The following is a 25,552-nucleotide window of genomic DNA, read 5'->3' on the forward strand; positions in this document are numbered from 1 at the left end:
AGGCAGGTGGATCTTTGTGAGTTTGAGGCCAGCCTGGTCTACAGAGTAAGTTCCAAGACAGCCAGAGCTATCACTCAGAGAAACCCTGTCTTGAAAAATACCTCCCCCCCCAAAAAAAAAACAAAAAACAAAAAAAAAACAAAAACCAGAAGCTCTAGCTGACGGTGTTAGCTCAGGTGTTCTGACCTGCTTGACTCTGGAAAAGATTCCCAATCTGAAAAGTTGGAATAATTATACCAGCATTTGTAGACTTGAGGGAGATAGTAAGGACATCCCTGGAGTACAGAGAATGATAAACTACACTTAGTCCTGTTTTCACGTGTCAGGTCTCTCCTTCCATCACGTGGGTTCCAGGGACTGACTTGGGTGTCAGGCTGGGCAGCAAGCACCTTCAACCGTCGAGCTATGTCATGAGCTCACAGAATGTGGTATAATTTCAAGGCGAAGTACAATGTTGTGTTAAAACAAGAGGACATTATGCAGCTCAACACACCAGGTACAGGACAGAAGAACTGGTGGCACACATGGTGGTAGGCTGTGCACTTACACAAGTGGCTAGAAGACAATCTCCCATTTCCATTTTAGGTGTCAGAGGAATGGATTTCATAACAGTCTCCCTCTGAATTTAAATTTCATTTGTGACTCAACCAAGAGACAAACAGGGAGAACCTCTTCACATGCTGCCAAATCTGATTCAAACCAATTTTGGTAAATTCTTTGTGACTGATGCAGAGTCCCAGCAATTTTTTTTTTTTTTTTTTTGGAGACAGGGTTTCTCTATGTGTCCCTGGCTGTCCTGGAACTTGCTATATAGACCAGGCAGGCCTTGAACTACAAAGATTAAAGTCATGTACCACCACACCTGGTTATAAAAGTTTGTTTAAACACAGAAGACAAAGAGCTGCTCCTCCACATCAGCATTCATTCTTCTCCAGATGGTCCACACAGAGCAGAAGGTGCACAGGGAGAGAAGACTCTGTTTTTGCTTCCCAAGAAGCTAATTCCTGCTCCTCACCTTATGGGCATCCATGAGGTTCATGACGAGGTCAAGGTCCCCATGTACAGGCTGGTCCTCAGCCAACTGTGGCTCCACCTTGTACAACCAGTCAACTAAGGCCTGCAAAGCGTCCATGAACTGGCCTGAAAACAGTAACGCCTCTTCCAACTTGTGCTGTCTGAGAAAGGCATACAAACTCAGGGATTTTAGAATAATTATGACAAAAAAAAAGCATCAATACTCACAATTCTGACTGTTGAAAAGGAATACTGCTTAAACTCTATAAAATAACTCCTATGTTAGAACAGTTAGAAATAGACTACAAAAAAGTGAGAGATATGCCCAGACATTTTAAATCAAACCATGTCTAGATTATGAGTGGTTTGCCTGCAGGTGTGTCTGTGCACCCATGTGTGCCTGTGCCTGCAAAGGTCAAAAGAGGGAGCTGGATCTCCTAGAACTGGAGTTACATGTATCAGTCACCCAGACCTGATTGTGAATTTGAGCCACGCATGGATGCTAGGAACCAAACCTGAGTCCTCTGCAAGAGCAATAGGTGCTTACCCCCCCCCCCCCTTATTGCTACTTTAATTTAGTGACAATCTCTTAAGATACTTTGGCATGCCGTATCTGTATGGTTCTACCCTTACGGGGGACATTCATGCTCACCGTTCCACAGACTTGCCACAGACAGTATCCCATTTGTCTCGGACTTCTCCTAGCAAGTTGTCAAGTTTCTGAGTGTCATCAGCAAGCAAAGTCTTTTCTTTTAGTGCTCTACCAGTTCTGATTGTGGTATCATACACAGGCTGTTTGCCACCAAGAGTTTTCTGAAATTCCTGTTTCCAGAACAAAAGAAAAACAAATAATACATACACACTTATTAAAAATCAAAAAAATAGCATGAGGTCCTGGGTTTAATTCCCAGTCCTCTAACAGGGTACGGTATATTTTGATTTGTAATCAACTTCTTTTTCAGTTTCCAGGTTTCTAAAATAAATATAGCATCAAACAATAGCAACATACACACACATACACACTCACACACAAAACCCCAAACAAAACATTAAACTAAAATCAACAATAGCTTACCCTTAAAAGAAATTTGTAACTTTCGTTTATACCATATACAACAGCATATAGCAATTTCTAAATTCCCATACTTTGGGTTAATTATTCATATAACCAGCTTACTCACACTATTACATAAAAGTATGACTGCCATGTTATCTAGGTATCCCATGGACTCCTGGGGGTGGTATACAGCACCAAGAATACTTGTCCAGCAATGTAAGCAAACAAAAAGGAAGGCTGATTTCACCATGTTTTTTTTTCTAGGTGGCTCAAGCTGGCCTGGAGCTCTTCTATGTAGCCCAGGCTTTTAACTCTCAACCTTCTTGCCTCAGACTGTAAAGTGCTGGGATTACAGGTATTTGCCACCATGCTTGGCTTCCATCTTGACTAGTTTTTTGAGACGAAGTCTCACATATTCTAGGTTGGTCTTGAACTTTTGATCTTCCTGCTTCTTGGAATTACACACAGGTGCCACCCATAGCTAGTTTATGAGGTACTAGAGAGTCAAATGCAGGGCCTTGTCATGCCAGGCAAGAACTTTTACCAAATGGTTTACATTCCCAGCCCCTTGTTGATATTTTAACAGAATCAACCATTTTAAGAGGCTCTGGTGAATACCAAGCATAGGCCCTCACAGCAATGAACCACTTTACCTTATGTTTAGAAAGCTGAAGTTTGATTTTGTCTGGGTCATTGGAAATCTCCAGTTCTGAGTCCAGGTGACTCTCTGCATCTTCTAGCCAGTCAATCAGTTTTTTCCAAGCTTCATAGAACTAAAATGAAGTAAGGTATCCATGTAATAGAAAAGAACTGTACAAGTCATCCCTGACCACCATTTCAGACCAAGTTGGTGCCTTCTTTAATAACTTACCTGCTTTGCCCGCTTCCTGGCATCATCCAGTGACCTCCCCCTTTCAATGGATCTTTGGACAACCTTCTCCCACCGAGACTGGACACTAACTAACAGGTTCTTGATCAATACAACATCCTGTTTCTGACTAAGGAACTTCAACTGGTTCCCCGTTTGATCCAGCTCGATGATCTGGTCTCGATGAGCGTTTACTTCATTAGCAAAAACCTGTGGGAAAATATTGCTCTTTTTAGCTATAAAATAAGGCAAAGGAGCACTCCTTTGAACAAGTCCTTTTAAAGGGAAGATAACATCATCTTAAGGCACAATTACCTTGTGTTCTTCTATCTGGGAAAGAACAGTGTTCAAAATCAGGCTGGGAGGCGAGGCGATGTTTAAACTCTGCTCTGCTAGAGTAAGCCAGTTGATAAATTCTTGCAGGGAATTCTGGAATTCTGTTGCCAGGCTGAGGGCCTCTTCAAGCTTTGACTAAATTTTACATAAAACACAAAAAAGTACCAGGTTCAGAAATCATACAACAAAAGTAAGAGGTGTATACCAGATTAAATGATCCAGACAAGAAGACTCACTTAATGAACCACCAAATACGACTCAAATAAAAAAGATGGGAATTCTAATGTGAAGTGTCTGAAGCTAGAAACACCGGGACAAGAACTGAACAAATAAAAATGGAAAAGGCACAATTAGTGGATCAGTTCTCTTGGCCACTCTCTCCTTCCTGGAACATTTCAGAACAGAGGAAACTCCTCAGTAAGTGAGCATGCTCTAGTGGTGGTGATGGCTACAGAACTTAAGGTCTGTTCCGGGTAAAAATGCCCCTTAGTGTACAGTTATGGTGTGGAGAAAGTAAATGAGAAGTTCGTGACTGCAAAGATGCTGCTGCTACAGTGTTCACTGTTTAAATACATGTTTTCAGGAAATATAGCATGAGCTATCTGAGTCTAAAATGTGTGTTGATGCCACAGCATTCTAGGAACACACCTGAATATAACTTTTTAACCCACTCTCATTTAAGTCGGAATGACAGAAAAGAATGGTTCATTCAGTCCAAGTGCTATTCTCCATTATTAGAACCCAGCCCAGGTTCTATGAGTTCCATTCTCAGGGATTTCTAGTCCCAGCTTCTTAGTGGACACCTGTGGCCATCTACTAGACAGGCAAAGCAAATGATGATCTTTAAAAGATAATTATATCCAGAATATATTAAAAGTGAATACATTCAAAAGGTGGCGCACGCCTTTAATCCCAGCACTCGGGAGGCAGAGCCAGGAGGATCTCTGTGAGTTCAAGGCCAGCCTGGGCTACCAAGTGAGTTCTAGGAAAAGGCGCAAAGCTACACAGAGAAACCCTGTCTCGAAAAAACCAAAAAAAAAAAAAAAAAAAAAAAAGTACACTAAAAACGTAAACTGCTACTAACTGCAGTTGGTCAGATTTTTCCTTCATCCTTCCAGGTCACTTTATAATGGGTGTTCTAAACCCACACGTGCAGTGGCAGAGTGCTTGCCTAGCACGAGTGAGGCCCGGGTTCAATCTCCAGCACTGAAACACAAGGATGAACCAACACAAGCAACTCTGCTGGACACGGGGTCACCTCAAAGCTGTCAGACAGAGCTAGAGATCAGTACTGAAGTCTAGTTTGTAACAGAGCACCAAACATGTTTAATAAAGGATTTTTAAATTATCCTGAAATATACTACTCCTACACCATCAGAAATATTCCTACATATTCCTGACACCAAAAGTGGTTTTCTTGCTTTACAGCCCATGCTGCCTTTACATTTGAGATTCCCTTGCCTCAAAATCCTTGCTAGGAAACTTAACTGAGTTGGAACTCTGCCTCAGTTTCACTCATTAACTTCACTTTTGCCTCTGCAGGACAGAGAACAAGAATTAGAATAAAAGCTCACACTCAGGTCCTCCTGGCTAGTCTTCACAACACAAAATCACACAAAGCCACACCAGAACAATTTGACAAACAAGTGTCTCTTTAAAAATGTTCCTTAGTGTGTGTTGAGTATGGCCTGTGTTCTTCTACCCATCGATTCCAAAATGATGGGGCATGTCTGTTCACTCTTCCCACAACATCTGCAGTGTCCTGGACACACTCCCTCACTACTGATTAAGTGGACATGGCCAATGGATTTATTTGCATTTTTTCCCTCATGCAAGAAGTTTATCATGGGTGGGGTGGTGGTGGCAAAAGGCCATTTGAATGGGGACAGGAGAGAGAGAGACAGAGAGACCAGAAGATAGAATTAACAAGAGAGGTTATTTGCCTGTTTTATATTTGACCTGACTAGCAAAGAAGAAAATGAGACTGTAGTCATTAAAAAGTACAAAAAAACAAAACAAAACAAAACAAAAAACAAACAAACAAACAAACAACAAAAACCCAAAGAAAAAAACTAGCCAGACCTGGTGGAGGCAGAGGCAGGTGGATCTTTGAGTTTGAGGTCAGCCTGGTATACAGAGTGAGTTTCAGAAAAGCCAGAGCTACAGAGAAACCTTGTGTCAAAAACCAATCAACCAACCAAAACAAAACCAAAAACCAAACAAACAAAAAAACTTTTTTGAAAAAGCCTTGCTCCTTTCTGCTCTTACAAAGAAGAAAACCCAGTTTCTGAGGATTAGTTGGAAAGAGGTCATAATTGACCTTTCTCCTGGTTTTCAGTAAAATTCCTTGCAGAATGTTGCTGATTACACTGCCCTGTCCCCATTTTCTCAACTCTATGTTAAGCTGTTTTCAAGTAGGATCATAAACTGGCAATAGGTGTCAGATGTGAAGCCCAGCACTAACAGTAACGGGCAGTGATGTCTTAACTGTCCGTGGAGAAAAGGAACGATTGTACAATGAAGCATGAGCAGAACTAACACCACCAGAGCCATGGAAAACAGAAATCAAAGATTGCTTAATACAAAGTCCATTATAAGGGTAAATTCTCTGACACATCACAACACATCCATCTTCAAAAACATCATCATAAAATGAAGACGATAATGTCTTATGGTCACCAAACATACTGCCAAACAAGGTCTCTGCAGTTGTACCTTTCTTTCCTCCATCTTACTGCTGACCACATGCCACTTCTGTTCCAAGAGAGCTACACTCTGTTCAGTTTTTGAGCCAGACCCAGAATCACCACGGCTGAGGAGCATAAGCCTGCCCTTGTCAAGCAGCTGATTGTAAGTCTCTTCCTTGGCTTTCAGCTGGGAATGCAGTTCCTACAAGAGAAGGCAGAGAAAGATATCAATAATATCTACTTCCTGGAAGTACACATAGATTTCACTAGCACAGTGGGAAAGTCCCCAAAGGCCTTGTCTTAATAGAAGTCTCTTTTAGGTTCAGTTCAAAGTATGGGCTATTATTAAATAAAATCCACAATTACTCCTTAATATGGAAACAATTAACTCACCAAGAAAATAAATTATTTTTTAAGGATCAAATATCTCAAAAGTAGTCTTTAATAATTTATTTCCACTTTTTATTAAGGATTTCCCTAGCAATTATGTTGCATTTTGTTCTCAGTAGGCTCTCTTAAAGTACTGCCAACATCGCTCAGATTTCTCCTAAAGCTTTACTGAATACAAGCACACCGGCGAAGCTCTTACCTCTAGTCAGTATTCTGTGCCCACCAAATGGATGGACTCAGTTTATCAGCTCACCGATGCCTCTCTAACTGACTCTTCCCTTCACTGCTGCTGTCTGTGTTGAATACCAAACTCTGTAGATGAGCTGCACTAACGTCTCTCAGAGAGGCTACTGACTATAAGATGCTATGTGCAATCAGAAGAACTGCTGTTACCATATGTGTGTCAAGCTGTTCTCTAGCAGTCTCAGGGAGTCCTCCTGTAGGCTTGGATGCAGAAAGCTGGCTTTCCATTCTATTGAGTTCCAAGAGGAAATCTTCAATTTCACTGTGGAAACCCTGGGCCTTTTGAGAAAAAGACATATCAACAGTATCAGTAAGCAAGCAGCTGTAAAAGCAAACTTTTGGAATGATCCTGAGCTTACTGGGAGGAATCTGAAGCTGCTCCCAGGGAAGGTGGTAATTTTATTTCTGGACTGGCACAATCTGCTTGCTTATAGCTATAATCTAGCAAAATCCTTCAGACCTTACTATAACACAGTACCGATGCCTAATACAATCTTATGATCGGACTAAGGGATTGCTGAACAGGGAGAAGCCTGATGATGATATAGGAACAACCTGAATCTCAAAATAAGTTGGTCAGAGTAAAGACTAACTGAAGAGTAAATACAACAAACTGCAAACAAATCCCAAGGGGCCCAGAAATCAGAAGCTGCTCTTTTGGTTCCTTCCTATCACTTAGGCCTCCTCCTCAAGCTCTCCCACCTGGACTGGACACACGCATACCTGCTGCAGAGTTGACTGCAGCTGCTGCTCCCTCTCCTCTGTCTTTTGCAGCACAGATTCCCAGCACTGGTTCATGGTTTCCAGGCGGCTCCTTAGGCTGCTGGCATCATCTCCAGCACTGGATTCAAGAAGTTCATTGCCAGCTTTGTTGACCGTTTCCACAGTGGCTTGATGAGCCAAAACATCATTTTTTAGAACCTAAAAAATGTTGAATAACATAATTTGTTTCTATTGATGTAAATTAAACCTGGCTCAAGGTTCACATGACATTAAGCTTCTGGTGGTATCTGGTCTCAAGCTGACAGAGTTAGGCAGAAATAAAAAAACTTACATGGTGTTTTGCAAGCTCCACTTCAATGACTTTTGGGTCTCCACTTATTGGCCTCTGAGCATCAAGCAACTCTTCAGTGTGAGTTAGCCAACTCATTAGTTCCTCTAAGGCATGTTGGAACTGGCCAAGGGCCAAGAGAGCACCTTCTAGCTTATGCTGCTCGGGACAAGACAAGGACCATTTGTTAGGAACTCAGAGAGGTTAGACAGCAGTCCACAGACCTATGGTACCACTAGCCTTACCTGTCGATGGGCAATTTTCTCACCCAGATTCTCCCAGAGGTGTTTGAGTTCTGTCAGTGGTTCTCGTATAATGTCTCTGTCTGTTTCATCGGTAGCTTTCTTTAACATCAATTCACCCTGGTGATTGAGTTTTTCCATCTCAATTTGCTGTTGGTAAACCTCTACTTTGAACTCCTATAAAAGATGTACTTAATGTTAACATTAAACCAAGTCTTCAGCATTAAGAAGAAGCAACTCTCTTTCCAAAGCCATTTCTAGATACAAACCTTCATTTCATTTAGCTGATCTTTGACAGTGTTGAGGTCAGTGCCCACAGGGGGCATGGTGCAGAGTTTGATCACAGTGTTATCCAGCCAGTCAAACATAGCCTGAAATGAAAACGCAAACATGAAGTTAGAAGAGAAGGGCCATTTCCTTCCCAATGCTGGGCTTCCTGATTATGTGGGTTTAGGACCTCTAGCAAGCAAGCAGTGACTTACACAACCTGGCCAGCTTCATTGAATAGCGGAATGGGGACAAATATGACAAGCAGGCAATAACAATAAAAATGGCAATAGTAGTAGAAACTTGGATATATGTTATGTCAACATTTTTCTCAACAGACGTGTGAAACTTAAGCCAGAAATGTAGAAGTAACACTGTCCTAGGTTTCAAAACACTGCAGTACTGAGGGTAAGTCACTCCACACCAGATTTAGAAAATGACAAGAGAAAGCAGAACATGTATTTCCGTGGTGGGCGTCTCCCAGCCTCTTACCTGGAGAGTGTCCTGATACTGGACAGCAGCTTGCATGGCGTCCTCAAGCTTTTCTAGCCTTTCTTTCCAAGTTTTGTTTAAGTTCTCCCAAGCATTATTCATCTATGGGAAAAATATTGAATCAAAATCTTTTAGTAGTACCTCTCTGGTCTAACTCCACTATGTTTCATCTGAATCCCTCACCCACTCTCCACACCTCATCAATGCTCTTCTTCACTTCAGGCTTCTCAGTTTCTCCACAGGCAAAAATCAAATCTGTTCCAAGTATTCTAATGAACTCCAACTCCTCATGCAGACCATCTGTCTCCTCCTTAATCGTCTATATGAAAAGAGCAGAAAATTAGTCAAGACAGAAAGCAGAACATAGCTTCTCAAATGCAACACAGCCCCCTAATCAAGAGCAAACACTAAGTAGAACCTCAAAAATCATAAAATGATTTTTATGCTTAAGATATTACTTATCCAGAGAGTGCAGCCTCATATTCAAATGGCCAATGTACATACATATCAAAAAATAAGTAGATCAAATGTGGTGCATACACAAGTCATAAAATATGAGCATGCAGTCATGACAAAAATGGCAAGGAAAGCATACATTTGAAGGGTGTAATGAGGTTTGATAATTAACCAGCCCTTCCTGGCTCCAAGAAAAAAAAATGAAACAACATAGGAGTCACAAACGATGGTGCTGACAGGCCAGGTCCCAGCTGGGCTATATCATCTTAAACACAAATAGTTCTTTGTTAGAGTCTAAAACAGTTCACATACAAACAGGGAGAGAGGAGGAGAAAGTTTCCATATGAAAAGTATCTGAAATAAGATGGCGAGACAAGCATTGCCAACAGCTACCATGTGAAGTCCATCTTGTAAAAATTAGACTTCCCAGGAAGACCAGAAAAAGATGAGCGTAAGTGACTTGCTAACCCTGGATGATGAATTCAGAATTTTTTATTTTCTACTGTCTATCTCCTCCCTGAAAGTGGAAAAAAGTCTCACCTTAAAAACAAAACAAAGCTTTCAAAACATTGAGCATTGATAAGCAGCGACCACAACATACTCGGGGCCTGGTGGCTTAGCTCAGAGGCACTGCACTTGCTCAGCATGTATGAAACCCCCGGTTCAATCCTTAGCATTGCATAAAAACAAAACAAAATAAAAAGTCACCACCCACACACAAATACAAGATGATGTTTTGCCAGGCGGTTGTGGCACACGCCTTTAATCCCTGCACTCAGGAGGCAGAGCCAGGTGGATCTCTGTGAGTTCGAGGCCAGCCTGATCTACAGAGCAAGATCCAGGACAGGCCCCAAAACTACACAGAGAAACCCTGTCTTGAAAAATAACAACAACAAAAAAAAACAAAAAAAAAAGATGATGTTTTGTATTTTTGTTACCTCAGCAGCTTCAACCTGCTGCTTGATGATGGATGGGTCAATGCCAGGGCTTTCCAAGTCATGGACAATATCCTGGGTGTCTTTGATGGTGGTCAGGAGAGCTGCCATATCATACCAGAACTTCTCGGCTAATTCAAGGACATCAAGGAATTTAATTTCTCGCTCTTCAGACCGTGCTTTGATGTCCTCCCAGAAGAATACCATCTGATCTAGCTTGTCCTGGATTTCTGAAGTAGTAAAGAAGAGATGTGATCAGAACCTCTCTAAATTTGAAATCTAAAATTTTCATTGAAATTCAATTTAATTCAGACATTACTTATAGTTCACAGTAGCATGACTACTATCATCTCTACACTGGTTTTTCTGCTTGTTGATCTCCCTCATAAAGGGACCACAGAAACAACCTGGAAACATCACACAAAGTATCTGGTAAGATGAAAGCCCTTAACTCACACAGGGCTGCAATGGGAATGCTTCCTTCTAGTGTTCTTATTGAACTTTCTGTGAATTTCCCATGGAAAGTGTTACAAAAGGTAGCTATGTTCTGCCCACTATTGATACTGTGATCCTCACTTTAGGGGTTAAAGGAGCATTTGTTTCCTGGCCTGGGAATCTAGCTCCCAATTGTAACCTTGTTTCAATAGGAAAATGTGTTCTGAATTCTAAATGAATTTCACACGACTTTTTGGAATACTCATTACTTGAGAAGTGACTCTGGGTAGGATGCTGGAGGTAGCCACAGCCTGGAATTCATTCTATGGTCTTTCTTAAAGAACAGTCAGATCCACCAAGTACCTTTTGCAGCCAGATCCTTGTCTGCTCCCTGAGATCTCCCAATGAGCTCTTCTCCTCGACGTTTCAGGGCCTCAAAGGATGGCTGCAGTTTTTCTAGCTCCATGGTAGCACTTTTATTGTCACTGATGCACTCTCTAATCTTGTCTACTTCAGCAGGGATCAGGGGCGGCATCCGCAGGCGAGAGGAAAGATTCTCCAGAGTCTCCAACATGGGTTCAATTTTATCATGAAACTAAACAAAGTTGGGTTATTAATCATCATAGCAATACTTTATCATATTGGGGGACACGTTAGGGCATAAGGTCAAACTATAAACCTATTGTTTAGGATTGCCTATGTTCAGTCCCACCCAATGTCTGTTAAGTGTTGGGTTTGTCTAAAAACTGTTTTGGACATAGTGTACTAGTGCTGGCCCATTAGAGTGGGAAAAGACAGTATTCATTTTGTGAGCCAAAAAATACTAAGTAATATACCAAAAATCCACAAAAATGGTTAGTATTGTCACAATACTTCTCAAACTCCAACTAATAGGATGGGATAGGGACAAGACTATGAACTGGTGAGAGTCAGTACTCAGCATCTCAGATGACAGCTGCATGCAGAAGACCAGACCAACAAGTTAGACGCCCTCCACCGCTGTGTAAATGGACGGGAACTTAACATGCTGAGGGGCCTGGAGTCTGAAGTACTATGGTATGCAGTTTAACAACCCACAATGTGGAACAAGAGAAAGGAAAATAATGCTGGCATGATGAAAGGTAACAAGGAAGACCAAATCTAACTTTCCCACTTCTCTGGGACTCTGAATAAAATGACTAAAAATCACAAAATTCTGAATTTATAATTTGATATATACGTTAGAAAGAGAGAATAGCACAGAAAGAGTTTTCATCTAAAAACCCCATTTAAAACCAACTCTGGATTTATTAATTTGAGTAAGGCTCATCAATGTTAAGTGCCCTACAAGAAAAACAAATTTCTTAAATCATTTCCCACTACTCTCTTACTTCTATATTCCATCCCAAACAGAATGGTCACATTCAACTTCCACAAAGGTAAGGAAGCTTTCTTATAGGCAATGACCTCAGTTCTCAGCTCTATAAGAACACTGATTCCCATGGAAGTGAGTGGGCACCTTACCTCTGAAATCTGCAATGGTGGGCGCAGTCAACACAACAATGAAATGTGACGATGTGGGGAACACAGGAGCAGGCAGCAACAACACAAAGTAACACATTCCACAATGTGAGTGAGATGGGACGGGAGGTGGGGGGAAAAACTTGAGTAAGTACAAGTATTAACCAAGAATATTGACTCAACAAGGAATAAAATACCCAGACATGACAAAAGTACCTAATATATTAGTTGAGAAGTGTTGTAGTTACATGCCTTAAACTCTACTGCTGGTGGTTTCCCTTCTCTTTGATGTACTTCTCCCTATGGAGAATACTTTTTCTGAACTAAAAAGCTGGCTGCTTAAGTTCATGTGCTGTTAGGTCGGGCGGTGGTGGCGCACGCCTTTAATCCCAGCACTTGGGAGGCAGAGCCAGGCGGATCTCTGTGAGTTCGAGGCCAGCCTGGGCTACAAAGTGAGTTCCAGGAAAGGCGCAAAGATACACAGAGAAACCCTGTCTCAAAAAACAAAACAAAACAAAAAGTTCATGCGCTGTCATTCTAAACCTCACCATTAATAGCCTCAATGGAACCTGCCTTTGGTTAGGGTAATCACTGGTTGTGGATCTGCAATATGAATTTTTCCTCAAATCATCCCTGCTAAAAAGGGTCACTGTAGCATGAAGTTTTCAGAGAAACCATCAACAAACAATTCCACAACCCAGCCAAGATGCACTTCACCCTTCATACAGTGTCAATGTGCCAACGCTCCTGAGAACAGTTTCCTGGTAACAGTGTCTGGGGACTCCTGCACACAGAGGCATGACTTAGACTAGTGGGCAGTTGAGAGGTCTAACACAAGCACACATACCTGAGCAGACTGGGACACAGCCTCATCCAGAGCCAGGGCCCGTTGGCGCACCTCATCTTTTATTTGGGCATACATGTTTTCTGCTTTCTGGTATTTTTCTTCCACCATTCTCCCTTCCTCGGGGTTTAGCTCCTTTAGTTGTGGACCTATCTTTAGTATCTTATCAATATGAGGCTTGTGTTCAGCAATGGATTCCCTTAGTTGCTACGGAAAGAAATATGAATTAAAACATAGTAAGTGAAGAGAGCAAGTAAGTAATGAGCAACAAAAATATAGTGAGGTTTCCTAGGTCATAACAAACAAACCAAAAATAATAAGCACGTTATATCAGTTTATTTAGATACTTTGATCAGAGGTAATAACAACTTTGAGAGGAACAAACTGAACTGTTAACCAGCATGTCCTAGCCTCTCACTGTTTATGGGGGACTTGGGCTCCAATGCTATGTAATTCTCTTAATTTCCCAAGCCAGATCAGATGTCCGATCACTATGGAAGTCTTCCTGGGCATATTCTGTCTCACTTCCCACACTGTTACGAAGTATGTTTTGCCACTCCATTATTATACTATATATCACATAACTTAGACCGAGTCACCAAGCAGGTGACTGAAGAACAGCAATCATTCGGGAACTCAACTACTCTGACTTTACTGCTATGTCCAGTTAGTTTACATCTCCCTTAAAGAAACATGGGAGGAGTACTAAGGAGAAATCTTAAAGCAGAAATGAACATTCAAGTAAAGCATTTCTCACGGTACAGTTTTACTAATACATCTATAAATTTCTTTCATCTTATGTATGAGACAAAAACTCTCTGATTCCTTCACAGTTCTCATTCTCATCAAGTGAAAGAGCCATCCAGTCACGCTTAATACCTGAATAGCCTCAGAAATATTTTAAATGTCTTTGATTTTTAGCTCGTTCTTTCATTGTTTCTTCTCGTACATTGGGGATTAAATTTGGGGCCTCAGACACGTGACAAGCGCTCTGCCACTGAGCTAATCCCAGCCCTAGTCAGCTCTTTCTTTATCCCTATATTCAAAAGTTGTTTTAAATCTCTTTCTCTTTTAACTTTTTGGAGAATTTAACTTTTGAACTTCTTTTGCTATACCCCACCCTGAACTAGAATTTTCTCTGTAACCCAGGCTGTCCTCTAGCTCATGCCCACCAATATCCAGTGTGCTGGGATTGCAGGCATACACTACCATGCCTGGCTTGACAGCTTCTTGACACATATATAATCTTAGTATTTAATCAATTAATATTAAATGATGAAGAAAATTTAACATGCATTTGCATTGTGAAAAGAAATTCAGATTAGGAATTGACTTTGTAACATAAAGTTCACCCCGTAGGCTTTAATCCCTATATTTTCACTGAGGGAAGTGGCTTGCTCCTTACCCTCATCTCTTCCTGCTGCTGTCTGAGCTGCTCATGATCAACAGCTGGAGGGGGCAGCTGTGCTATTAATGCCAGAGTTTCTTCGGCCCAGGGGCTAAGCTCTTCGTACGTTTCCCAAAACTGGTTCACTAGTACCTGTGCCCGCTCTAGGCGGGCATAGCGCTCTGAGTTGAGCAGACTAACAGCTTCATATTGCTGTATTAGGCACTCAGTTTTCTCCTATGAGTCAAACAGAAAAAGAAAAAAAAAAGTTATAAACCATTTTTCCTTTAAAAAAAAAAAATGCAGGTATGCATAAAGGCCTTCCACACACACACAAGTGTAAAGAAACACACACTAAGATGGACTAATGAATAAATGATTTTTAATTTCTTCTTTATATTTAATTCAAATTTAACTACCATACATATACATTATTTCTAGAATTTGAAAAGTACGAATATAGTTGAAAAGGTAGTAAAACAACACAAGAAAAATATAATAAAAATAATCTTCTAGGGCTGGTGGCACAGGAGGCAGAACCAGGCCATCTCTGTGAGTTCCAGGCCAATCAGGGCTCTATCCCAAAAAACATACAAACAAAAACAAAAGCCTAGCAGACAGACACAACAATGAGACAATATTATCCCAACAAAACAGTGGGAAACTGACCCTAGAGAGCGCTGTTGTAAGAGAAAAGCCTCCAAATGCACACTTACTCTTCAGGTGCTTAGGAGGAACAGCTCAGGTCAATTTTTCTCTGAGGAACAGTGGCTACCATATACCTTGTGTTGTACTTTAAGATAAGGACAAAGATAACTTAGATGGCCTGGAACTTGAGAGGCTTTGGCCTCACTCTCTCATGTGAAGGGATTATGGGCATGTGTCCCATCCCCTGCCCTAACCATCAACAAACAAAAAGTCTAGTGGAAGAAAAAAAAAACACTTTTAAAACACTATTTTATTGTTTTACTTTCAATTTACCATGATGAGGAATAGCAGCATGAATAATAATTGTAATTCACAGGAGTCTCACTTACACAACTTAAGTAAAATATAGCTCTCTGAAAAGATGAAGATAGGTTTCTTCTGTATCCCAGAATCTAATCAATAAACATTGATAAATATTTATAGGTATAATTCAGCTATTATTTAGCTTAAAAGGGCTTATTGGGAAATGTTATCATTTTTACTATTTTCTACAGAGAAAATACTTTCCTGTTTCAAATAACCCTGGACTTTTGAATTATAACCTGTTTTTATGTTTAAAAAAAAAATTGTAATTCACCTGCAATACAGCTTTCTGCTCCTCTCCACATGTGCTAAAGATTTCACCACGGTGACTGAACAGTTCATCCATTGAATCTTTGTGTCGGATGATGTCAATGGAGAAAGCCTTTGAAAAGTAAACTGCAATTAAGCCAAGAAGGGAAAGGACCTGCCCTGTGCCTGTGCTGGTGAAACGTCAGACACAACCAATGAAATGGCTTGCTTTAAAAACACATAAAAAGCGTTCTTAAAGGTCGGCTTTACCTACCAGTGACGCGCATCTTTAAAACAAAAAATTATTTTCAATGCTTATTTTCAGTTATTTACAAAAACATTTCCTTCATAATCACCCAGGAGATTGTTAACTATTCTTTCTTGGATTCAAAGGTCTACTTACCCTTTGCTACAAAAGAAACAAACAAAATATTTTCCTCATTCAAATCAAGCATTTATAGATTAATTTCTATCATCACAGCATGAAACTATTAACTCTCTTGTGGTCAGGACACAGGGCGCACTCGGGCTGTTCTCTACTCACCTTCTGGACCTGCAGCTGAGCAGTGGTCTGGTCTTGTTCTAGACGAATTGGACCAAGTGCCATCAGCTTTCGCTTTGTTTCAGCAACCCATGCTAGTTCTGCGTCAGCAGCCTGCTCGTACTAATAGAGTCAAGGAAATGAACAGTTACATACAGCCAAAGTCTCTTTCTTACAGCTGTCAATTAACCAACACCAGAAAAGCCTGGATTTTTAGAAACACAGGCGTACCTCAAAAAGTAAGTGAAAAACGAAACGATTTCCTAAGAATCACAAACCAACTGGAGGGCTCTGTAGCTGGTAGAAGGAGACTTGCTGAGCATGCATGAGGCTGGACAGGCTCAAGTCCCAGCACCACGGGTGGGGAACAGGGATGACGACACATGATGAAGATGAGGGTGGTGATGCATGCCTACAGTTCTATCACTTGGGAGGCTGAGGCAGGAGGATCAAAAGTTTGAGGCCAGCCTGAACTACACAAGCATACCTTGTCTCACAACAGTAATAAATTTCCAAAAAGAAAATCACAACAACAAAAATATAGGAAAATTAGAATTCAACTTCTTCAAGAGAAGCTACAGAACTTAGGAGATGGCTGGTCCTCCATCAGAAACAGCAGTTGGGATCTTTCCAAGTGTGCTTTCTAATCAGGGAACTTTAATCAAGTGGTACTTCCTGTCAACCCTCTCCAATTTCAACACTAAACTGTAGTAATTTTAGTTACGTTTGTTACTATTTATTATTTTAATTGATGAAAACAAACACTCGGGTCCAAATACATGAATATATCAGGGCATTTAATAGTGACCTGCCTTGGAGATGCAGGAGGCTGTGAGGGAAGAACCACTGCAAAAGGAAGAGGTCAAGAGTTGAGTACACAGTTCATTGTTTCTGGCCAACTGACCTATTTGTAAACTACAGCATAGCTGCAAATATGGAACGCTTCATGAATTTGAGTATCATCCTTGCGCAGGGGCCATGCTAATCTTCTCTGTGTTGTTCCAATTCTAGTGTATGTGCTGCCGAAGCGAGCACTATTTATTTATTTATTTATTTATTTATTTATCTATTATTTAAGGTCTTATGATATAACCTTGTGTATCATCATGCCTGGATATAGTGTTTAAGTATAAATTTAAAATGTCAGTAGACAGCTGAGTAGTATTAACTTGAAAGAACTTGGTCAGATAAAGAATGGGACCTAGAAGAATCCTAAACTCAATCACAAAAACTAAGAATGTTCTCTGTATAACTATTGATCATTACAGTTCTCTAATCTTTATAACCTTTTCTTCCACTGTGCTAACTTCTGTTTACTTTATTACCCTTTATCAGAAATGCTTAGAACCAAAAGTATTTTGAATGTTCCAATATTTATATAGGCAACATTACTGGTTGAGCATCCTCTAGATTTTGGAATATTTCACATTTTTGGATTAGGGTTGTTAAACCTATGTTTAAAGAGAAAAGTAATGAACTGGACATCATGGAGAAGGCTTATATCCTAGCACCCAGGATGTAGAGGCAGAGGAATTTAGAAAAGTACGGGGATAGTGAGTTGGAGGACAGACTAGGCCACACCAGACTGTCTCAAAGTATATGTATGTCGAGTGTGAGTGAGTACTCAGTTTCCCAAGCATAATACATTGTAATTGAAATTAACTGCAATGATTAGGGATAATCCTAAAGACAAATTAGGGATATAGCTGGAATCATACAGTCTTCATGGTTCAGAAAACATTTATCATTGTGAACCCAGGAGTCATCCCTTCATTTGAGTGTGTGTGTTTTGTTAAGGCATATTAATAGATGCATGGTCAGCTGATGTGACAGCAATGCCTCAGGAGAAACAGGAGGAGCCTGAGTTCAAGGCCAGTCTGGGTTCATAGTCTGTCTCAAAATATGAAAGGGGAAAAGTACACATCCAGCTACAGAGAAGAGTAATTCTCTCCCCTCCCTGCCAGAAGGCAGAAGGAAAAAGGGGGAAACATGACCCTTGTGTTTACTAAAGGATTCTATTTTGGGTGACTATGCTATTTTGGTTTGCATATTTGAAGTAATTATAGTTCTTGGAATCTTTCCCTTTTCCATCAAATGCTAAACACACCTTTACCCCCAGCTTCCAGGAGGCTGAGGCAGGCAGAATTCTATAAATTTAAGGCCAAGTTGGAGCTACATAGTGAGATCCTGTCTCAAAAGGGGGGAAAAAAAAGAGGGAGGTGTGGAGGCTGGGCTAGAGAGAAGGGCACAGAGGTTAGGAGCACTTCCTCTTCCGGAGGACCTGCACAGGTGGCTCACAACCATCTGATCACAAGCTCTCTTCTGGTTTCTTTGGGTATCAGACATAAACATGGTGCGCAGACATGTGTGAAGAAAAAAAAATCCATACACATAAAAGTTAAAAAAAAATCTTTACAAACAAAAAGCCTCACTCACGTAGGTCTCTTTTTGCAAGTTCTTCTCTATTCCTAGATCAAACCTCTTGCCAAGTACTCTCCAGTACTGAAGCACGTTTGTTGTATTGATTTTGATCTCCTTGTTCTTCCTGAACCTGTACTCACACAGGTTTTTAGCACTGTATCCCATACATACCCCACGACCTAAAACACTAACACACAGCATTGTAAACATTACCTGTTGTGATCTCTGAATAGCAGCATCAATTTCATCCACCCGTTGTCCAATAGTGTCACTGACCACTTTGTACTGCTCGTTCGCATCAGACACAAGTTTGTCCAGCCCTTCTCTGGCTCTCCAGGGCACCAGCTCTAGGAGAGCATGGCTCACCTCATTCACTGTGTCCAACACCAGCCTGTGCTCCATGACCTCCTTCTTCAATTCCTAAGGAGGGAAAAGTTTTCAGGCCACACCTTGCTAAATTAAGCACATCAGCAGCGGAGCAGTGGAAAGCGCTATCTCTACCACATATCCCAGCAGGGCACTGACCTCCTTCCTTCAGCTCTTTTTTTTCCTTGCATCACATTTTTCAATCATTCTGAAACCTGACTTTAGGCTTAGCTGATGCTTACTTAGAACTGTCTGCAAGACTTGAGCCACACTGTCTGTGAGTAAAACAGTGTTCCTTTTCCTTCTTTTATTTAATGCTCCAACTGTGAATGGACATTTAACCTAATGAATAGCTGCACAGTATTTCTGAACATCAGAATTGCATCTGATCCTGCAGCAGAATCAGAAGTCACAAGGAAGCACCGCCCCCCATTTACTTCTTTTATTTGTTTTGTTCTTACTCTTTCCCCTTCCACTGCCCTCATACATCTCCCTTGCCTCCTTTTCACTTGCTTTCTCCCGGTCTCCAATAGTGCCTCCTTTTACAGAATAAACAGTGGAGGTCAATTAGACAACGTAATACAGCAAGCAAACTTCCTAGGGACTTGGAAATTGACTTCTTCTTCAGACTATAGTTTTATCCATGTCTTTTTGTCAAATCTTACTGTCATGAGTAAACAAGAGAAAAAGCAGGAGTACGTTTGGTTTAGATTTAAGGTAAAAGTAAGGAAACACAATTCAGACAAAGATGAAACCTCTTTCCTTGTTGCAGTGTAAAATGATGGCTTACCTTCTGTCTTTGCTGAAACTGGGGTATTTGCTCCCCTGTGGGAGACTGTCCTCCACTGGCTGCCAGCTCCTCCTCCACCTCCCTCAGCCACCCAGTTAGTTCCTCATATGTGGAATGGAACTTGGTGGCCAGCTGCCGGGCTTGTTCTAAAGTTCTGAGGGCCTTGGAGCTAGTGACGGTGATGTCTGCGTAACGGGTCTTGATTCCGTCCAGCTTCTCCTGGATAAGTAACACCTCCTCGCCTGTGAAGAACAGCACAGCACTGCTCACACCGAGGAGCTCTCTTCAATCTTGTCTTTAAACTGGAGCTTAACTTTCATAGACTCCTTGCTATGGTGCTGACTTGTAGCCTAATATCCCAAACTGAGGGTTAATTTGAAATAAACCTTAAACCGCATAAATCACTTTTAAGATTAAGCTCTAAATCCAACTGCAGGTGTTTCCATATGTTCCCAAAACTTTACAGACAATGCCGGTATTCAATGTATTGTCATCTATAACCAGATATAAGACAACTAAGTCTTGTGGTTTTCAAAAGATTTAGCAGGAAATGAACGCGTAACCAACTTCCCTTGAGAATACTGCAATATAATAATTGAATACCAAGTTTCTCACAGACCAAGAGAAGAGGTTCATGCTGGGTGCTTACGATCTTTAAGACTACAGAGGTGGGGCTGGTGATATGGCTCAGAAGACCAGGGTTTGGTTTCCAGAACCACATAGTGGTTTACAACAACCTATAACTCTAGTTCTAGGGTATCGGATCCAATGCCTTCTAGGAGTATCAAGCACACAACTGGTGTACACACACACACACACACACACACACACACACACGCAAAACACTCAACACATAAAATAATCTAAAAAATCGTAGAGGTGCTAAGGGGTACACTTTTCAAAGTACCTGTAGTTTGCTTTAGAAGAGCCTGACCATTTTTAATAGCTTGATCTACATTCCTCTTTCTATTAATAATTTCTTCATTTAAAGCCTGAAAAGGAAAAAATAGCATTAATCTTAAAACTATGGCACAACAGAGAAAAGAAATGAGAGAGCTCTAAAAGAGCATTTAAAGAGGTGAGTTAGCAGTTTTGTTTAAAATCAAATATTTGATTCCTTTGGTTCTCTTCGGTTTACTCTCTATTTGATTATTCAAGACAATTAAATACTTTATAGGCAAGCTCTCTTTTAGGCTGGATGAGAAAAGATGAAATCAGCTTTACCAATCTATCAGTATTAAAAGAATACAAGAATGTTAGAAATGAAATACAGCAAAAATGCCCATTATGTCCAAAATAAAGAGACTTCATAAAAGTAAACAGAAACACAGCTGGAGAGATGCTCAGCAGTTAGGAGCATGTACTGCTCCTCCAGAGGACCCGAGTTTGATTCCCACCACCACCATCAGGCATCTCACATCCATCTGTAACTTTGCCTCCACACAGATCTGACACTTTTGGTCTCTGCATTCACAGGCACATATACACAAAGACACATAATTTAATAAAAAAAAAAAAAAAAAAAAAAGGCTAAAACAGGAACATTTTATAAGATGACATGGAATCCCTGGGATTTCAGAAATGTTCCTGTTACAACTACATGACGAGATCATGGGTACCATTTAGAATGTGTGGTTTTGTTACAGTGTGCTCTTATCTGCTCAAAAATCTACTGCTACATTACCCAATGATGGAAACCACAAGTTGCAGGTGAGATGGGCCTTGACTCTAACCTGTATGATCTTCTATAATCATCAGCTAAGCTTGTTAAATACAAGTATTCTCATGGACCTATCCAAAAAGAATGAGTACTTGGCACCAATTCAACTATGCACTTATATGCATAAACACACTATGCGCACAATAAAGGTGAAGTGTTTGGAATGAAGGTGAGAGGAGAGAAATTAAAAGAAAAAGAAATGAAGAGAAACACATATCAAAATGACAAAATAATTTAGTAACATAAGTATAAGAATGAAAACACAAATACCAGGTGGTCGGCATGCTGTTTCTGCAGGACATCCTGTCTGTAATCCTTTACGAACACTGTACTGAGCTTGTCCTCAACCTCTGCCAGCCAATTGAGCACCTCCACCTCATCCTCCCCAAACAGCCTAGCGTTGAACAGTGCCTGCTCAAGCAGGGTCGCCTTCCGACAGCACCGGTCTTGAATCTCACTGTATCGGGCCTGCAATGAGTCTAGCTTTTCTGACATGATACCCTGTTCTGCAGGACATGTCAGGGAGGAGAGGGTCTGCCCAATTTTAACTGCCTGGTGCACATCTGTTGCATGGTTTTCTATTTCTTCCTCTAGAGCCTGGAAATCCAGATGGAAAAAAATGAGTAACAAAAAATAAATAAATAAATGAAAAGCAAACATGAAACAATGAATAACAACAAACAACAGAACAAATTAAAATAAAAATCCACCTGCTGTACGGCAGAAGCACTATGAAGAGTGCCACCTAAGTTGCTTTTCCTCCCTCTGCCGTTAACCTATTAACCAATGTCTACGTTTACTCCAACCCAACGGATCTTTTCCAACTAGTATTTGACCTTATCTTAAAATTAAAAACTCCATAAAACAGTTTCTAGGGAATGCTGCAGTTTTTCAGTTTCTAGTTCCAGTTCTGTGTTTCATCTATCATAACTCCTTCCCACCTTGTGACGAACGATCTGCTGGTGTATTTTGGCAGTCTGAGTGCCAACAGGTTCCGAGTTAGCAAGCTTTTTCTCTGTGACAGATAAGAAGTCAGAAATAGGCTCAGCTGTCTCGTGGAATTGTTTGGCCAGAACCAAGATATCTTCCAGCTGTTTCTGCCTACACAAACACACAGAACAAGTTGCTCAGGCAGAAAGTCATGCGGGGTTAAGTCCAGTAAAAGAGCAGTCTTTACCAGGCATGGTTTCAGTGCCCACAGCAAACAGAACACACTATGAGGAGAGCTGCTTTACAGCTGGAGTAGTTTTCACTGCATCATTTCCCACTGGCCTTCTCTAAGGTGAGTAGATAAGTATCCCTTGATTCAAATAGAGAAAGCTAACCCTGATGGCTTACACAAAGACTTCTCCAGTCACCTCATGAGTAGAGTAGGATAGAAGGAGATCTTTTAGCCCTCCTCCTTAGATCACCTTCCACATATTACAATGGAATGTAGCGTGTGCACCACAAGAACAAACAGCCATGATAAATAAAACTTAAAGGAACCCCAAATCAACTGTCTTCATGTCTTACTCTACCCTTGCTATCTCTGCACATGAGTGAAGAGAATATTTGAAAACCAAAGCAGTAAGTAATTCTATGAGCTAGAAGTCCCTCCACAGCTTCAAAAATCCAATTAGGCTTCTGGTAATTTCAAACCAAAACTATACTATGAATCAAAATTTAAGACTAACACCCCCCCCCCCCCACACACACACACACTCTTACTTCACAGGTCATTTGGAATCTTAAATCTTATATGATATCCACATTAAGCCTGGATTGTAAGTAGACTATACATTACAAGGGGAAAGAAGCCACCTTAGATAGAACCTGGTAATAACCACAGATCTGTATGGATACCAAGTTAGTAATGAAAGGCCATAATGCGGGGTTTGGATGATAAGAACAGACTGAATGGATAGCTATTTTAAAAGGCCTGGGACTACTGGGGCATGTAGCTCAGTAGTCGAACTCTTGCCCGGCATGCATGAAGTCCTGGTTCAATCCCTAGCATAGGCAAAGTAAATAAGATGAGTAAAAATAAAAAGACTTGGGATTGTGTGATGTATTCAGTAAAACTTTACTTAACATCTGCTGTATCCAAGCTACACTTAGCAAGCCTATTTCATGTTATTAATTTACTTATTTTAGATGGAAAATATGTATGTATCTCTTGAATGCAGATATATTTAACAGTATCACAGACTAGTGCTTGAGGATACAAAAAAATCAAATATTAGTATAAAATAAGAGAAAAGAAACATGACAAGTTTCAATTATAAACATTAAAATATACTTTATATATATGAAAAGAAAAAAACTGTCTCAAAAACTCAAGCTATCACTTGGCTAGACTGTAGGATCTGCATCTGTTTTCTGGAGCAGCAACTCTGCGGTGACAGAGCCACCGCCCCATCAAGCAGTCTCTGACATCAGTTTCTGAAAGTAATATGCGGGTTATTGCTAAACACTTATCACCTGTCAATAAAAGCCACTGACCACCCCCCAAAGCAATACACGAGTTATCCAAGAGCCTTTACAGCACTTCAGCGACTGTAACCAAACACAGGACAAAATAACACCCCCCCAACAGGCCCCAAATCCCTTACCTGGTTGCTGCCTTGTTGAGGAGTTCAGTCCACCTGCTTTCCAGACTCTCCAGCTGCCCGGTGATTTTCTCTCTATCAGCCAGCTCAGCTGACTGTGCTATTCTGCCTCCTTCTGCTTGAAGCATATCCACTGTGGCTTTTCGATCATCTAGGAGTCGCTGGAGCAACTGTGGTATAAATGTTTAAGAAGAAAGGAGAGTAACAACACAGGGTCATTTGAAAATAAACTAAGAGCCAGTTGTAGTGGCACAGACTTTTAAATCCAGCGCCAGGGAAACACAGACAGTCAGCCTGATCTCCATAGTAAGACCCTATCGCTTAATTGAACAATGCATTCTTGACCCAAAAAGTATGTGATACAGTATAATTCCTACCACCCCCACTCACTTCAGTTTTTAAGTAGTACCATGGCTGTCACTGTATTATTGACAGGTAACTTCCTTTGAATTAAGAGACAAATACATGACCCAGGAGTGGTGATGCACACCATTAATCTCAGTACTCCGGAGGCAAAGGCAGGCAGATCTCTGTGAGTTCGAGGTCAGCCTAGTCTACATACTGGTAAGCCATACATTCTTGGTAAGCCATAGAGTCTCAGAAAACAAACAAGCAATACAAAAATCACTTAGAAAAACTATTAGGATCCGAAATGACAGATGTTGATTAGCTTAAGGCAGTCATTTCACAATGTATTACATACATATACCAAAACATCATCTTGTATGCTGCAAACATATACAATTTCATTTTTTATTATATCTCACTAAAACTAGAAAAAAGCCAAAACTTCTTTTAAGATAAACATGGTCTATAAAAAAATTTTTCCCCTTGGTGTACATTCATTGTACCTGGTTATTTCTGAAACACGATCTATGCTATGTAATCAAGGCTAGCCTGAAACTCAAAAAATCCTACGGTCTCAGCCTCCCAAGAGCTAGTTTTGAAGGCATGTGTCACCATGCCTGGCACACTGAAACAGAAATTAAACTAACAAAAACATAAAGAGGACGGGGGAGTTGGAGAGGTTAGCCGGTACAGTGCTGGCTCAGCATGCGTGAAGCCCTGGGTCTGATCCCCAACACTGCCTAAATCAGGTGAGGCTCACACTTAGAATCCTAGCACTTGGAAGGCGGAGGCAGGAGGATCAAAAATTCAGTGCCATCCTTAGCAACATAATGTTCCAGACCAGGAGGAGCTAATGAGACCCTGACTCAAAAAAGTAAAAGATTATTGAATTCTAAGCCATAAAAACATTTATCCATCTCCCTCTCCCCAGGCTTAGGAAATACTGTAAAAGAAAGGGAGGAAAGAATTAAGAGCCAGAGAAAGTAGCATGTACGTGCATGCGTGCGTGCGTATGTGTGTGTGTAATGCTGATGTCCAGACCTGACGTGCTCTTTCACTAATGAAGTCTCAGCAGCTGTGATTACATGTATAACATCCATGTTAAGAGTGGCCCCTGGACACCCTGTCACAGACTAGGAACAGGCTCACGGAACCCCACCCTTTCCTGAAGATCTGATAGTTAATAGCAGATGGGAGAGGGAAAGACATTGGCAAGGAACCCATATTCCTGTAGACAGATTTAGTGACACTCACTAGGTCTCTCTCACACACACAAAGTAGAAGGAGGGCGAGGTGGGACAATGGGGATGA

General features: G+C 40.9%; 1 protein-coding gene and 1 non-coding gene across 21 annotated transcripts in view; both read right to left on the reverse strand.

The window, feature by feature from the left end:
• Positions 1-25,552, reverse strand: part of Macf1 (microtubule actin crosslinking factor 1) — a 334,145-nt gene that overhangs the window by 25,062 nt on the left and 283,531 nt on the right. For 16 of the 20 annotated variants that reach the window (XM_076564989.1, XM_076564994.1, XM_076564991.1 and 13 more), the window contains 25 exons: positions 23,897-24,063; positions 22,244-22,403; positions 21,573-21,899; positions 20,490-20,574; positions 19,583-19,824; positions 18,640-18,846; positions 16,009-16,128; positions 15,490-15,597; positions 14,223-14,441; positions 12,821-13,024; positions 10,837-11,068; positions 10,042-10,268; positions 8,844-8,966; positions 8,648-8,749; positions 8,158-8,259; positions 7,892-8,065; positions 7,650-7,805; positions 7,319-7,516; positions 6,746-6,874; positions 5,991-6,164; positions 3,255-3,410; positions 2,943-3,149; positions 2,725-2,844; positions 1,667-1,836; positions 1,016-1,175 (listed from right to left, as the gene is read on the reverse strand). In XM_076564989.1, the coding sequence (XP_076421104.1) occupies positions 1,016-1,175; positions 1,667-1,836; positions 2,725-2,844; positions 2,943-3,149; positions 3,255-3,410; positions 5,991-6,164; positions 6,746-6,874; positions 7,319-7,516; positions 7,650-7,805; positions 7,892-8,065; positions 8,158-8,259; positions 8,648-8,749; positions 8,844-8,966; positions 10,042-10,268; positions 10,837-11,068; positions 12,821-13,024; positions 14,223-14,441; positions 15,490-15,597; positions 16,009-16,128; positions 18,640-18,846; positions 19,583-19,824; positions 20,490-20,574; positions 21,573-21,899; positions 22,244-22,403; positions 23,897-24,063 (4,269 nt within the window). The remainder of the gene's footprint in view (positions 1-1,015; positions 1,176-1,666; positions 1,837-2,724; positions 2,845-2,942; positions 3,150-3,254; positions 3,411-5,990; positions 6,165-6,745; positions 6,875-7,318; positions 7,517-7,649; positions 7,806-7,891; positions 8,066-8,157; positions 8,260-8,647; positions 8,750-8,843; positions 8,967-10,041; positions 10,269-10,836; positions 11,069-12,820; positions 13,025-14,222; positions 14,442-15,489; positions 15,598-16,008; positions 16,129-18,639; positions 18,847-19,582; positions 19,825-20,489; positions 20,575-21,572; positions 21,900-22,243; positions 22,404-23,896; positions 24,064-25,552) is intronic. The other 4 variants (XM_076565001.1, XM_076565000.1, XM_076565002.1 and 1 more) reach the window with 1 other exon arrangement.
• On the reverse strand, positions 16,934-17,040 carry LOC121827679 (U6 spliceosomal RNA). Its single transcript, XR_006069998.1, has one exon. It is a non-coding gene; the product is annotated as a U6 spliceosomal RNA (small nuclear RNA).

This window comes from Peromyscus maniculatus, chromosome 2, assembly GCF_049852395.1.
Source record: "Peromyscus maniculatus bairdii isolate BWxNUB_F1_BW_parent chromosome 2, HU_Pman_BW_mat_3.1, whole genome shotgun sequence".
NCBI lineage: Eukaryota > Metazoa > Chordata > Mammalia > Rodentia > Cricetidae > Peromyscus > Peromyscus maniculatus.